This window comes from Falco punctatus (genome assembly GCF_963210335.1).
Source record: "Falco punctatus genome assembly, chromosome: 3".
NCBI lineage: Eukaryota > Metazoa > Chordata > Aves > Falconiformes > Falconidae > Falco > Falco punctatus.
In genome coordinates, this window is record NC_137582.1 from 72,302,401 (window position 1) to 72,318,596 (window position 16,196).

The 16,196-nt window shown below is 45.4% G+C and overlaps 1 protein-coding gene across 5 annotated transcripts in view; it reads right to left on the reverse strand.

Moving 5' to 3' along the window:
* GABBR2 (gamma-aminobutyric acid type B receptor subunit 2) overlaps positions 1-16,196 on the reverse strand; it is a 502,330-nt gene that overhangs the window by 15,289 nt on the left and 470,845 nt on the right. For all 5 annotated transcript variants that reach the window (XM_080378574.1, XM_080378573.1, XM_080378575.1 and 2 more), the window contains one exon: positions 7,669-7,786. In XM_080378574.1, coding sequence (XP_080234700.1) covers positions 7,669-7,786 — 118 coding nt within the window. The remainder of the gene's footprint in view (positions 1-7,668; positions 7,787-16,196) is intronic.

Consider the following 16,196-nt stretch of genomic DNA (forward strand, 5'->3'; position numbering starts at 1 on the left):
CAATTGGTAATGGTTTTAAACTAGAAGTGAGTACATTTAGATGAGATATAAGGAAGAATTTTTTACAATGAGGGTGGTGAAAAAAAATGGGAACAGGTTGCCCAGAGAGGTGGTAGATGCCCCATCCCTGGAAACATCCAAGGTCAGGCTGGATGGGGCTCTGAGCAACCTGGTCTAGCTGAAGATGGCCCTGCTCATTGCAGGGGGGCTGGACTGGATGATATTTAAAGGTCCCTTCCAACCCAAACCATTCTGTGATTATATAAATTTGTTTCAAGTTGTCCATACAATATATATAAGTCAAAGCATATATATATATATATATATATATGATCAAGTATATTGGGGAGGGAATGGTTAGTATTAATGATTAGTGGTTTTAGTCTCATAGACAACCGCTGAAGGAGATGGAAAGAAAAGGTGGTGTACCACACACAGAGCAGCTACTCATCAGGTTACTGTGTTAGAATAGGGCATATATCCTCAGCTCTGCACAGAAATGCCATTTATTAGGGGTAATTAAAATAAAGTAAAAACTTGACTTCCAGTATCAATGTACATATGAATACAATACAATACACATGGGAATGCACGATGCTACAAAGGGAGCAGAGTCATGCGAAAAATATTTTGGTTCTGCTATAGAAAGCCACTGGTGAGATCTGTTGGTAAGCTGGGGGACTGAGACAACTGCTGCTACAGTGAAACATCCGAAGATCTGTGGGAGTGTGTAAACTGTGTCTAAGCATTCAGGGATCATTTCAGTTGATTCTTCAGCCCATTAATGTTGAGTTTTAGGAACTGCTGGGAAGCTGGAGAAATTCTAAAAGACTGCAGTAAAGCAAGATGTTGTACTAGTAATTAAACCATTCTAAATCCACCTTATTTTAGTGACAGATTTGAATAGGACCATACATAGAGTAATACGAACCACTGCCAGTGAAGAAACTGAATAACAGAGCATGTTTATGCCAAGGCATGTGGCTGTAATGCAATAATCCAGTCGTAACCAACATTTTTTATAAGAATTTTTTGTTACTAAAATTGTCATAACAGGCTCCAGCAGGGTATCTGACTGTCTTTTAAATGCTGCTAAAAGCAGAGCGAGCCTTAGCTCAAAAAAAAAAATATCCAGGTGGCTTCACAGCGGTTACCTACTTTAAAGGCTACAAAAATGACCACATATAGGACATACTCTATCAAAATGGCAGGTTTTAGTGGGGTCCTGCAGAAATCTGTCATCATTTTCACTCAGAGATCTGGAAGACTGTTATATATTGTTGCTGTTAAAATGAGAACACTATAAATTTTAAGGTGCCAAAACCTAATTCAATGATTGTAAGCCACTGATGAGATGGGACCATGTGCAGGAATGAAGATGCACAGAAGAATATCTTTTAAGGGTGACAGAAGATATCATATCGAATAGATTTGTGTGGCCACCAATGCAGATAAGCTGACTGATGCAATGTTAAGATAAGTAAGGGGGGATTTCCTGAGCTGGAAGACCCTAGGGTGTAGGGGAGATCTGCCTCTCCTGTGAGAGCAGCTGATGAGGTGTGAGTGTGGCCGGAGTGGTGGTGGCCAGCCCCCCACTCCCACAAAGGGCAGCCCTGGGTGGCGCTACCAGCAGGTCAGGCAAACAGGGCCTGGGGAAGCAGCTGGCACTGGAGGGCACTGCTTTGAAGAAGGGACCTTCCACTGGCCAAGTGGAGAGGTTTGAAGTCCACATAGCCCAGCAACTGGACACCATTCTGTGACCATCTGCACAGGTCAAGGGTGCTCATCCTACTGACCCTCAAAGGCAAGCATGGTGGGCACTCATCTGAGAGCAACGGCGGCAGCCCCAGCAGCAGGGGGGTCTGTGCCATCTACCCCGGCAGAGACAACACCTCTGCCCAGACAGAGCTGCTGAAGGCAGCGGCTGCAGGGCAGGCCTCGGGCTGCGGGAACTGCCTCGACCTTGCTCCGGGGGCAGGGACCTGCCTGCAGAAGGTGCCCAGCTGGAGCAGTGCCTGCAGAGGCGGCTGAGCTGCAGGAGGTGGTGAGGAGGCTGCGTCACCTCAGGGAGGCTGAGAAGTGGTCAGACAGCTGGTTCCAAGCACAGCCTGCAGTGGACCCACAGCCCATGGCCAAATAGCCAAAACCTCTCCCACCAGCACACACAGAAGGGAGCGGGGACAATAACACAGAAAATGGAAGCTCCCAACAGCAAGGACCCGCAGGAGGAAAATCCTTCCCCTGACACCTGAGGTGCCCTTGCAGAGCCACTTGGCCGCCCTGCAGGCTGACGAGGAAAGCCCTGGCCCCGCAGGAGGCGCAGGAGGCGCTGGAGCGGAGTGAGGCAGCCCGGCCTGCCCCGAGCCACACCAGTGCGCTAGGGAAGGGCGACAGGTGACGGCAGCAGGCAACTTCTGAGGGGCACGGAGCCCCCGTCCGCTGGCCTGACACGCTTTCTAGAGAGGTCTGTTGCTCACCAGGGGCTCGTGACAGGGGTGTCACCCAGAGACCAGCATCAGTCCACTGACCATCACCCACTGCTGCTGTCCCACTGGCCACCAGTGATACAGCCAGGAGCAGCCTGAGGAGTATCAAGAAGGATTTCAGAGCTCTGGGAGTGGTGGTAAGGGACAATGGAGCACAGGCAGGTTTTTTCATCAGTCCTCCTTGTCAAAGGGAAGGGGCTTGGAAGGGCCAGTTGAATCTGGGGCATCAACAAATGGTTACAGGGCTGGTGCCACAGGCAGAGGTTCTGCTACTCGGACTACTGGACTCACTTTGAAAAACCTGGTCTACTGGGGGCTGATGGGTCCCATCTGACAAAGAAGGGGAAGAGCATCCTTTGTCATAGGCTTGTCAAGCTGGTGAAGAGGGCTGTAAACTAAAGTTGCCGGGGAAGGGGAACCTCAACCCATCCTCCTCCTACCAGCTGGGTGCCAGTGCCAGCAAGAGATACCCAGAGCCTGGAGAGGGATCACAGGTCAGCAGGAGAGCATTTGAAGAGCAGCACAAAGGAATTCTAACTACTCCAGACAGCAAGCCAGCTTCATCGGGGCCCAACTTAAATGCCTCTATGCAAATGCACAACACGGGGAATAAACAAGAGGAGCTGGAGACATGCACACACCTGCAGGGTTATGATCTTACTGGCATCATGGAGACATGGTGGGATGGCTTCTATGGCTGGAGCATCAGAATGGGATACAGGCTCTTTAGGAAGGACAGGCAAGGGGGTGAGGAGGGGGTGTAGCCCTCTATGTCAATGACCAGCTGGAATGCATGGAGCTATGTCTGGGAATGGATGAAGAGCTGACCAAGAGCTTATACCTCAGGGTTAAAGGGAAGGAAGGGACAAGTGACATTATAGTGGGGATCTGCTACCCAGGAAGACTGAGCAGATGAGGCCCTCTATAAAAAGAGATAGGAGCAGCCTCACATTCACAAACCCTGGTCCTCATGGGGGACTTCAACCACCCTGATATCTGTTGGAGGGACAACACAGCAGGGCATAGGCAATCCAGGAAGTTCCTGGAATGCATTGATGATAACTTTGTTCTCCAAGTGATAAAGGAGCCAGTGAGGAAAGGTGCTATGTTGGACCTTGTTCTTACCAACAAGGAGGGGCTGGTGGGGAATGGAAAGCTCAAGGGCAGCCTTAGCTGTGGTGACCATGAAATGGTGGAGTTCAAGATCCTTAGGGCTGTGAGGAGGGTGTGCTGCAAGCTTGCTACCCTGGATTTCAGGAGAGCAGACTTTGGTTTCTTCAGGGATCTGCTTGGTAGAGTACCATGGTATAAAGCCCTGGAGGGAAGAGAGGCCCAATGGTTGATATTCCAGGATTACCTCCTCCAAGCTCAAGAGTGATGCATCCCAACAAAGAGGAAGTTGGGCAAAAATGCCAGGAGGCCTGCATGGATGAACGAGGAGCTCCTGGGCAAAGTCAAACACAAAAAGGAAGCCTACAGAGGGTGGTGGAAGCAAGGACAGGAAGCCTGGGAGGAATACAGAGAAATTTTCTGAGCAATCAGGGATCAGGTTAGGAAAGCTAAAGCCCTGATAGACTTAAATCTGGTGAGGGACGTCAAGGGCAACAAGAAAAGCTTCTATAAGTAAGTCAGTGATAAAAGGAAGAATAGGGAAAACATGGGACCTCTCTGGAAGGACAGGGTAGACCTGGTTACCCAAGACATGGAGAAGATCGAGGTACTCAATGACTTCTTTGGCTCAGTCTTTACCAGCAAGTGCTCCAGCCACACCATCCAAGTCGCAAAAGGCAAAGGCAGGAACTGGTAGAATGAAGAGCCACCTGCTGTAGGAGAAGATAAGGTCTGAGAATATCTGAGTAACCTGAAGGTGCACAAGCCAATGGGACCTGATGAGATGCATCTGTGGGTCCTGAGGGAATGGGTGGATTAAGTGGCTAAGCCACTATCCATCATATTTGAGAAGTCATGGCAGCCCAGTGAAGTTCCCACTGACTGGAAAAGGGGAAACATAACCTTCATTTTAAAAAAAGGAAATAAAGATGACCCAGGAAACTACAAGCCCATCAGTCTCCCTCTGTGCCTGGCAAGATCATGAAGCAGATCCTCCTGGAAACTGTGCTAAGGCACATGGGAAATAAGGAGGTGATTTGTGACAGCCAACATGGCTTCACTAAGGGAAAATCATGCCTGAAAAAATTGGTGGCCTTTTATGATGGGATTACAGCATTGGTGGATGAGGGAAGAGCAGCTGATGTCATCCACCTGGACTTGTGCAAAGCATTTGAGACTGTCCCTCATGACATCCTTGTCTCTAAATTGGAGAGACATGGATCTGATGAATGAACTACTTGGTGGATAAGGAATTGGCTGAATGGTCACACTCAAAAACTTGCAGTCAATGGCTTGGTGTTCAAGTGGAAACCAGTGATGAGTGGCACTCCTCAGCAGTCAGTATCAGGACTGGTGCTGCTTAACATCCTTGTTGGCAACATGGAGGCTGGGACTGAGTGCACCCTCAGCAAACCTTAGCAGGGTCTTGCACCTGAGTCGGGGCAACTCCCAGTATATCAATACAGGCTGGGTGGAGCAGCCCTGAGGAGAAGGACTTGGGGGTGCTAGTGGATGAGAAGTTCAAGATAGCCCAACAATGTGCACTCAGCCCAGAAAGCAGTGTGGCCAGCAGGTCAAGGGAGGTGATTCTCCCTCTCTACTCTGCTCTCATGAGACCCCACCTGGAGTACTGTGTTCAGCTCTGGGGTCCCCAACATAAGAAAGACATAGACATGTTGGAGCGAGTCCAGAGGAGGGCCAGAAAGATGATCAGAGGGCTGGAGCACCTCTGCCATGAAGACAGGCTGAGACAGTTGGGTTCTTCAGCTTTGAGAACAGAAGGCTCTAGGCAGACCTTATAGCGGCCTTCCAGTACATAAAGAGGGCCTACGAGACAGCTGGAGATGGACTTTTTGCAAGGACATGTAGCGATAGGACAAAGGGTAATGGTTTTAAACTGAAAAAGGGTAGGTTTAGATTAGATATTAGGAAGAAATTCTTTACTGTGAGGGCGGTGAGACACTGGACCATGTTGCCCAGAGAAGCTGAGGGTGCCCCATCCCTGGAAGTATTCTAGGCCAAGCTGGATGTAGTTTCGAGCAACCTGGTCTAATGGAAGGTCCCTGCCCATGGCAGGGGGGTTGGAACTAGATGATCTTTAAGATCCTTTCCAACCCAACCCATTCTATGTTTCTGTAAATAACCATGGAAGGCCAGAAGTGCTGCCTGGTAAGTTGAAAAAAAAGCCTGTGTGTGCGGAAGCGTTTTCTTAAAGAGCACAAACCTTGGAAAAAGGCAGTCTCTTGTAAAAGAGAGAGAATCAAAAAACCCTAGTCCTGAAGACGGCTACACTTCCCTTCTCTGGCAGGTCCAGTGTGCCTGGGTGGTGTGAGTCTTGTACCCAGACTGCCCACACATCCTCTGGGGAGACACTGATCTTTAGACCTGGCACAGTCACAGCTGTGCCAGTGCTGAACGACACTGTTTTGATTTAGCAGGCCTTTATTAATTTCTTTCCATAAATGTCAGTGACTGCTCAGATTTGTACTGACCCACTCTTTAAGACCTTTAGGAAATCTCAGTCTTCTCATCAGTTACCACTAGCCTAGAAGAAGTTCTGTCATCACCAAATGGTTTTATCTTTTTTCTGTATTGAATCTCTATCGGGAGAACTGGATTATCTGAGTGTCTGTTTTTCTTAGCATCTCTTTTAATGTAAGGAGGCCACGTGCAGATGAGACTGCATTCAGACTACATTATTTCTGACAAATGGTGCTGGAAAAAGGCATAATAGCTATGCATTAAAACATGCTGCTGACCCCATAAAGTCAGAAGAACTTTCTCAGCAAGAGCTCTGCTTTTGTGAAATAACCAGATATTCAGCTAGCTGGGGCCTTTTTTGGTGCATGTGTGTGTGTGGATTAGCTCCTGTGCTGGTTGGGGTTGGGTTTTTTTCTGAGTGCAAGGACAGAGTCAGAAATCCATGTTATTTTCCTGCACCAGGTAGTACAAGGCATTAACTGCTATCTGAAATCAGGTTTGCTGTCACTGATGTAACATGTGACTCATTCTAGTAATTTGTTTAATTTATTCTGTTTTTAAATAAGCATTTAAGTTGCCCATGTAGAAAACAGGAGTCCGACATCTATTAACTCGGATCCTGATGAAGTGGTGCCCATGTAACTAGGCTGCTGTGGAGAAACACCTGACCCAGGGACAAGCAAGCATGGTGCTTCCCTAAGCTCTGGCCCACAGCAGGCCCTGCTGAGCTCATAGAGGATAGTATGTGAGTTTATTTTATAGATTCCTGGAAAGAAAAACTGATACCATAGAACTCTTTCCCCTCCATGAATGTAGCAAGTGCTTTGTGCCATCCTTTCCTTATAGCCACAGCACTGTTTCTAAGGGAAACTACGTGGTTCAGGCTTTCCTATGCCAAAACTCAGGTCCAGCTGCTATGGTAACAATGAAAAGCCCTCAGACTGTTTTTATTTCCAGCTAGCTTAAGACTGAAAGAACAAAATGGCTATGTACACCATGAACTCCTCTGGCTGATGTGTGGAAGGACTTGGACTTTTGACAACAGTCATGACAAGTGTGTGCACATATGTACACCCTCTTCTCTCCTTAATATACATTGGTGGTTGGGCACAGCTTGTCCTGTAACTCACTACAACAGCTTTAGATATCATGTAAAGGATGTTTCTGACAAGAAAAAAGAAGTATGCTAGTTTGCCTTTGGGGCACCTTAGGATCCAATGCCCCTGATTTCCTCTAAATTTGGTGGTGATGGTGAGCTGGTGGCAGGGAGGCATTACAGTACAATGTTGCTGCCCACTGGTGCTTCAGGAGGTGCCATTCACATCTGTTGCTGATGGTACAGGCTCTCTCTGTGGCTGGAGCTGGCTGAAAGGGTTTACAGTGAAGGTCTTCCCACAAAAATGTATGAAAGAGAAATATGGGTTTTGATGAAATGTAGTAATTTAAACGAATGTCTTATCAGCAAAAGAGCTGCTGTCCAGGGTGGAATTTATGGCTAAAACAAGTAGAAAGTGTGCACGCCAAGCACATGCATACCTGAGAAAGCAAGGGGTGTCTCTTTTTGTACCATTAAGTAATGATGTATACTTACTGTTCTGGAGAGTTTATGTCTTCTATAGGATCTTTGTTTGTTCTGGAAGGGTCTGATGAGCCCCATTGTGCTGGTGGATTTTGATCAAGATGATTTTTCAAAATGGCTTTCTCACCATCTGAATGGACAACAAATTCAATTTTACTGTACTGTAACAAAATGACCATTTTAAAATTGTTTAATTTTAAAATTTCTCAGATGTTCATAATGCCACAAAGTAAACTCTGCCTGCCTGTACTCTAATACAGTCTAGGTTTCCCTGTGAGTCTTTCATACGCTTCTGCTTTCAATTACATGCTTCTTCATAGGAGCTACCATGAAGAAACAGAAAAGGGACAAACCATCTTTTGTCCTTCCTCTGCTTCTCCCCCCACTTTAAAAAAAAAACCACAAACCAAACCTTGTTTCCCACCTCTATGTAGCCCTATCATGCTCTGTCACCTAGTCTTAGGCCGTGTAAAAAATTAGTGTAACTGCACCATCATATTATCTTACACTCAGAAATTGTTACCTTTTCATACAAAGAAAACCTCTTAAGTCTTTTCCTAGAAAAACTACAATCTCATCGATGTACAAAACCTTGGTACTCTTGCAATCACATAAGCAATTGAGTGTTGTCATGTAACTATCTGCTATCGTTTAGCACAGAAATACGATTTATACCAGTTGCACTGGTCCATAGGCTGTCTGCAGGAAAGACAGCTAATGATTTCATTAAGCTTTCTCCTGCTGTTCTCTTTTCTGCATAGTGATAACATAGAAGATCATCATTTTCCCTGTAGGTAGCTTCACTTGGCTCCCCCGGGTGTCCCGGGAGTCCCTGGCTAGCTGTGCTGAAGGCTATGGCATCGGTCCCCCTGTGAAACACAGACGAACACAGCCATTTTAGGAAGGCTGTCTTTGCTGAGGATCCTTTCTGTTCCTGGCTGCTTTTCCAAAGTCTCCTCCTGTTAAGCCAAATAAAGTCACATGGAAAACATCTAAGTAATGAGGACAGTGCACAGTTTTCATAAATAATTTCAGAGCAGCTCCAAATCCATCACCGACAGTTTGCCACACACACAGAGAAACAGTGACTGCTGCAGGCAATAAGGCAGCATGGAAGAGGACTCAAAGGTAAATACTTGAAATGGACACTGGAGGTTTTGAATGTAAAAACAGGTATGAGGGGAAAAAGCAGGAAAATAGTGAAGAGAAAATGAAAATAGCATGAAAAACCCAGTACGTACTGAAGGCTTAAGCTGCTTTTCTGTTCTACTAATACTCGGAAGCCCCAAATACTGCTGAGGTCCCAGCATGCTAGGAATATGTATGTTATCAATGAGCACTGGTGGGACAAAACAAGCAGCAGAAACAAAGAGTGAGGAAAGAAGCTGGAAGCAGAAACAGGAATATTTTGAGGGCAAACTCCAAAATGTATAATTGCTCTCTCAGCATGGTCATCCCTGGCGTTATTTTGTTGCCTTCACTTTCTGCTGTGAAAAATCTGACTCATGAAGAAATGATGTAAAAATGTACAGACATGGGGATCACAGACATGGAAGAGCAGGAGAGCACATTTTTCACTTATGTTGCATGGAAGAGAAGAGTCTGGGTGAGAAAGGAGGTGACCAGAACACATGAAGCTGCATCTGCAGGGGCCAGAAAATGTCAGTAAAAGAGAGCTAAGGAACCAGCTGTAGCAAGAAGAGTGCCTGGAAGGAAGATATGACAGGATTCAGTGATGGTTTAGATGTGAAGGGAGTCACAAAGAGTCACATCTGACAGTGGCTAAGATAAGCAATGATGTCTATCATCTCAGGACAGCCTGAAGTTTGCTGGTGTCCCATTTGCTGTCACAAGAGTTCAGTTTTTATTTTCCATATATCACATTTCTATGTATATTGAGCTTGACATTTGCATACAAGCCTTGTGATATCTATAAACAGACACATAAAAAAGAACATTTTTTACTTCCATGATTAAAACCAACATTCAATCCTGAGCTGATCTAAGCTGACAGTGAAAACTGCTGACTTTATGATATAGACCAAAGTTAAAATTTGAGTAATCCTTGTAATTAGGGATGGAAAAGCTTTATTATTTAACTGTCTTAGGCTTCCAACTCCTTTGGCCAAGATAAGCAATTTAACCTGTTACAAAGCCACTGAAGATGCAATTCTTCAACAAATGACTGGAATATGCAACTGTTGGGCTTCGAGAGCATGTGATTTCATATATTAATGTGTTGTCGGCCCCTGAAGGTTTTATTGTGCTTTCAGTTGTGTTGAGAAAGAGAGAGAGAGAGAGAGAGAGAGAGAGAGAAAGGAGATGGTCCCTGCCAAAAGGTGGGGGATTTAGTTTAAAGTAGAGCAGAAATCATACATTCTCTGCCTACTCACCCCTCAACACCAACTGCCCGTATATCACTGCATGTTATTCTTAATAGATCTTTTTCTACCACTCTTGCAGATGACTCTCCCTCCCTTAATACACTGCATAAATTTCTGTATCAAGGTTACCATATACAAGTCTTAATGCGTATGTATAAAATACAGAGAAAATCCACATAAAACTGCCATAATGTCGAGATGTTTTTCTTTTTCCTATGCTTCTTTCAAAATACAGAAAAGTTGGGTAATTCATATTTGTTAAGCTTTTTGGGAAAGGAGCTGTTAAGATTTTTATTCTGCAGCTATGGAAACTAGAATATCTTTCTTTTCTTTCTTTTTTTATTATTTTTTTTTTATTTACCTTTCATTTAAATAATGAACAGCAAGATTCTCACTTAGTGATATGCTTCCAGAAGCTTGAGCTTAAAGAAAAACACTATTACCATATGCGCTAAAAAAAATTTAAGGATGGAGGAAATTGATTTTATATACTTGAACAATGGAAAGAAAATAAGGGTAAATGCAAACATTTGAGTTCCCAGTTTCCCCTGGAAAGTGTAGCATTGCTTTTAGTACTTCCCCATCTTTTCCTCCTTTGTCCATTAAGTACGCCACTTGAAAAATGTCCTTCATTCTTAGGGTGCTGTCTGCCACTGTGGATGCTACTGAATAAGTTGCACCAGGATGATCTAACTACCTTCAGTACTGAATTTACATTACCCAGAAGCGCTTTCTAAGTAATTTTTACCTTTGTAGACCTCAAACAGGAACTCAGAAGTCTGAATAAGTGATGCCTGAGCACTTCCCATTCAGAAAACCGCTGGGAGAAAAGACAAATAGATCTCAAGGGCCTTGCACGGCACTCACTGATGAGTTCATTAGAAAACAAAGCCCGCTGCCCAGTTGTTGGCAAGAGCCAGAAGGCTTTAGCTCAGAACTTTTGCCTACCTGCAGCGGAGAAGCAACTTTCAATTACAAAGCCCTGAGCTGCAAGAGCACATCTGATGCTGGCTGTGGAGAGGCTCAGCGAGGAGGTTGCTGCTCCCAGCTGCTCATCTCTCCCTCTGCCAGGGGTGACACTTCAGACCTGCCGCACCTATAATCGTATAATCACTCTGTGCCCTGCGCTGTCAAAATTACCTGGGCTGGCTTAAACGCATCATCCATTTTAACAACTCCTGTTCAGCTGCAGGCAGAAAACACCAGGTAACCGCCACCGCTGCAATTTCTTCCAAGGTTTTAGAAACTGTATTTCTTTAATTAGAAGCTTGTTTTGTTGACATTTGTAAACTGCAACTTTATTGAACACCTTCATCACTACACTTTAGTGGCATTATTCCTCTGATGGCTTACAACTAGGTGGCAGAACTGCTCTTCACCCGACATCTTTCAATTCCACTGTTGTTTTCTGTCTGCTAGAAAGCATATTTTATGCTCTACAAAGAAGTATGTGTGGTTTAATAACAAATTATAACAGCTGGCAGAGATAACCTTGCTGATTTACTAAAGAACTCTGGAAACTTTAAAGCTAGAGGTAGATTTTTAACATCTACTGTAATGTTTCACAGTTCTGTTGTTTGGACTGTGAAACATGACTAGCCAGTTTCTGCTTTTCATTAATAGGATGAAAAGAAAATAAAACAAAAGACAAAATTAAAATGATCACATCATCTGCTGGGTATATCAGAAAAAGTTCTCCTGAACTAAGTGCACAGCACAAAGCAGTCTAGATCATGATTTTTGATAGTTATGTTTTGAAAGGAAGATATTTTAAAAAGAAAAGCCAGCGAGATTCCCCTCTGATTTATACTACTTTAAATCAGAGGAAACTCCCTTTACTACAGATTTATTTCTGTGGAAGGAAGGGCGGGCACTGAACCTTTGGCAGTTTGGTCTCCCTGTTGAAACAGAAACAAGTTCCAGCTTCAGGATTGGAATCCATTTGCCAGGCTTCATAGAAACTAGTATACATATCTCTATATATCTCTATATACAAGGGATATAATGAAATATATACTTTCTTTAAAACAGCAGTCAGTCCTTTAGAGGAGTTATTCCTGAAAGCTTTTCCTTTGAATCTGTGGTTTCAATTTTAAGCTTAATGCTTGAATCACACCAACTTCATAGAAGTAATATTCCCCCCTCTATCACAGATGAACTCTGTTTTGCTTCGTATTTATGAGCAAAATGCCTTTGAGATCTGTTTTCCTTTGAGCTGCTTTTACATGGGGAAAAACTAACACTAGGAAACATTGGAGTGGGGTGACAAGTGACAGTATGTAGGCATATCTGATATGTAAATGAATGCTCCTAGTCCATTTACAGCAATGAGTAAAAACTGTTTTCTGGCTCAAAACAGAAAAGGCTTTCTGAGCAAGCAAAGGTGCCTGCAGAGAAAGAACTTGCAATAAGGGTTTGTTCATAAGTGAGGGACTACTGCAAGGCTGTCTCTTGCTTCTTATGTACTTTCCATAGAATCACTGTAATTCATTAATTTCCCTAATATGCTACTCTGAAATGTACTGGCAAAGGTAGAAATAAATGGAGATTCTTCTGAAGGATTTCTTCTGGGCATGGCTTTATATGAAGCTCTTAAAATCTATGAATCATTCATGTAGAAATAATTTCATGTAATAAAATGTCAAATAGAAGTCAAATAGAGTAAGATAGTAAGATTCCAAGCGCAGCAAAATTACACACAGGCCCCAACCACATATTATCTTCCCTATGTTTTTTTCTCCTGAGTAACTTTTATCTCTGCAGGAACTTGCACAGCAGAAATAACTTCTACCTTCGTGAAGTGTCTCCTGTTTCTGGCACACTGGCTACATGGGTGCAGGGAGCCCTTTTGGGAAGCTCTGGTTTGTGCCTGTGCCAGGGTATTTCTTCCCTGGAGCTGTGTGGCACAACCTTCATCTTTATACAGCATCACAGCTATAAGCATTTGTCCTCCTTTTTCCAAATGTCAAGCTGGAATACTCAGCCGAGTCTCCAAGCTTGGCTCTCCTTGCTGAACAACGCTGCCAGTTACAGGAACTGCCTGAGCCAAGCGTTGGTCTCACCCACAGCCCATCCTTTCCTCAAGCCCAGGCTGTAATGTGGCTCTGCTGCTCCACCAAGGTGACCAGATCCCACAAATGCCAGGGGGGAAGCTAATGTTGTGCTGTGCATAAAGATGAGGTCACTAGCAGACACAGTGACTCAAAATCATCTGAGGAACGTATCAAATAAAGTTAAGGGCATGGCCTTTTAAGTTAAACTGGGGAAGCCACCTGAGGTCCCAAAGCTACAGTCCATGGAGCACATGAACTGCTTGACCACACAAAGCTATCCAGCAATGCAGACAAAAGCCTGCATTAAAAAAAAAAAAAAAAAAAAAAAAAAAAAAAGCAATCAAACCATAAACTACAAACCACATTCTCCTAATTGCTTTTCTTACACAGCCAATTGCTGTAGATGTCTCAGGGACACTGTTTGTGAATAAGAGAGGAGTGTCTCAGATAATACCTCTCCTTAAATGAGATGTACTGAAATGTGCTGTGAAGGAGTCCCTGTGCCAGCACAGTTCTCCTGGGTTACACGTGTTGCTGGTAGTAACTAACCAGTAATTTAGATTTTTTAACCCAAATCCATATTTTGTGTAAATGACAGTGGTGGGGAAGGAAGGAAAGAATCACAGAATAGTCAGGTTTGGAAGGGATCCCTACAGATCACCTAGTCCAATGCCCTGTTAAGCTGGTTCACCCAGAGCAGGTTGCACAGTCACATCTAGGCAGTTTTTTAAGGTTTCCAGAGAAGGAGACTCCACAACCTCCCTGGGCAGCCTGTTCCAGAGCTCTGTCACCCTCAAGGTAAAGAAGTTTTTCCTCATATACAGAAGGAACTTCTTGTGTTTCAGGTTGTGCTCGTTGCCCCCTGTCCTGTCACTGGGCACCACTGAAGAGCCTGGCCCTGTCGTCCTGACGCTCACCCTTAAGATATTTGTAGACACTGCTAAGATCCCCTCTTAGTCTCTCTTCCCCAGGCTACACAGGCCCAGCTCTCTCAGCCTTTCCTCATGAAGGAGATGCTCCAGTCCCCTCATCACCTGCATAGCCCTCTACGGGACCCTCTCCAGTAGTTCCTGTCTCTCCCAAACTGGGCAGCCCAGCACTGGACACAGCACTCCAGGTGCGGCCTCAGCAGGGCAGAGCAGAGGGGCAGGATCACCTCCCTCCACCCGCTGGCCACCCTCCTCCTAATGCCCCCCGGGATCTCACTGGCCTCCCTGGCCACCAGGGCACCCTGCTGGCTCATGGGCAATGTGCTGCCCACCAGCACTCCCAGGTCCCTCTCCGCAGAGCCGCCTCCCAGCAGGTCAGCCCCAGCCTGTGCTGGTGCGTGGGGTTGTCCCTCCCCAGGTGCAGGACCCTGCACTTGCCTTTGTCGAACTTCATGAGGTCCCTCTCCGCCCAGCTCTCCAGCCTGCCCAGGTCTGCCTGAATGGCAGCGCAGCCGCCTGGTGTGTCAGCCACTGCTCCCAGGTTTGTACCATCAGCAAACTCGCTGAGGGCACGCTCTGCCCCTTCGTCCCAGTCAGCAGTGACTGGAGTTTAACATGACTGGACCCAGCGCTGACCCCTGGGGAACACCACAAGCTACTGGCCTCCAGCTGGACTCTGCGCTGCTGATCACAACCCGCTGAGCTCTGCCATCAGCCAGTTCTCCATCCACCCCACTGCCCGCTCATCTGACCCACGCTGCCTGAGCTTACCTATGGGGATCTTATGGGAGACGGTGCCAACAGCCTTGCTGAGGTTAAGGTACACAACACCCACTGCTCTCCCCTTGTCTACCCAGCCAGTCATTCCATCACAGAAGGTTATTAGGTTGGTCAGGCATGCTTTTGCCTTGGTGAATCCATGTTGACTGTTCCTGATGACCTTCTTTTCCTCCACGTGCTTCAAGATGACCTCCAGGATGATCACCTTTTCAGGGATGGAGGTGAGGCTGACTGGTCTGTAGTTTCCTGGGTGGTCCTTCTTGCCCTTTTTGAAGACTGGAGCGACACTGGCTTTCCACCAGTCCTCAGGCACCTGTCCTGTTCTCTATGACTTTTCAAAGATGATCAAGAGTGGCTTGGCAATAACATCTGCCAGCTCCCTCAGCACTCAGAGGTGCATGCCATTGGGGCCCATGGATTTGTGCGTGTCGTTTGCTTAAGTGGTCTCTAACATGATCCTCCTTGACCAAGGGAGAGTCTTCCTTTCTCCAGACTTCCTTTATTACCTCCAGGGTGTGGGAAACTAAGGCGATGGCCTTGGCCTTGAAGACTGAAGCAAAGGTGGCATTCAGTAACTCTGCCTTCTCTGTGTCCTTCGTCACCAGGGCACCCACCTCATTCAGCAGCAGGCCCACGTTTTCCCTAGTCACCCTTTTCCTGCTGATATACTGGAAGAAACCCTTCTTGTTGTCCTTGACCTCCCTCACCAGATTTAATTCCAAGCAGACCTTAGCCTTCCTTGTTGCCTCCCTCCACATTCAATGAAATAACTTCCTTTGGCACTTATAGGAGTTAGAAATTTTAACTCTGGACAATTTTTACAGATCAGAAACCTAATGAAGTGTCCTATGACATTAAAGTTTGATTAGGACTTGTCCGGGATGCATTGCATAAGTCCCATGCTATTATCTGTTCTCTGAAGTGCAGTGCCCTGAATCTGTGTAAGCAATAGTGATGGGGATACACGACATTGCTTTCTCTATGTGAACTCCTTCAGAACAGCAACATATTTTATAAAGACTGACATAGGATTCAGCTGTGTTGACAACGCAAATGTGGCAAATGATCTGCTATGATTTTTAGCTCCAAGTTAACTGCTATTTTTAGCATCTCTCTTCACTGTCCTACTCACTCTCCACTCATATTTTTTACAAAGTCCAAGGTAGGCACAAACCTTGTCATCACCTTAAAAACAACATTGGACTGGCTTCCCTAGTTGCATGGTGGAGGTGAGAGACATGGTCACTTCTAGGTCATGCTAATAAAGTATTTACAATCCCAAAGCTTCACTCAAGTAGCATCAGGGAGGCATAATTTCAAGGTTCTGTACTATCGTTTACAGAAAGTTACATGAAATACATAGCTACAGAAAGCATAGTTATGTCAGTCAGAGT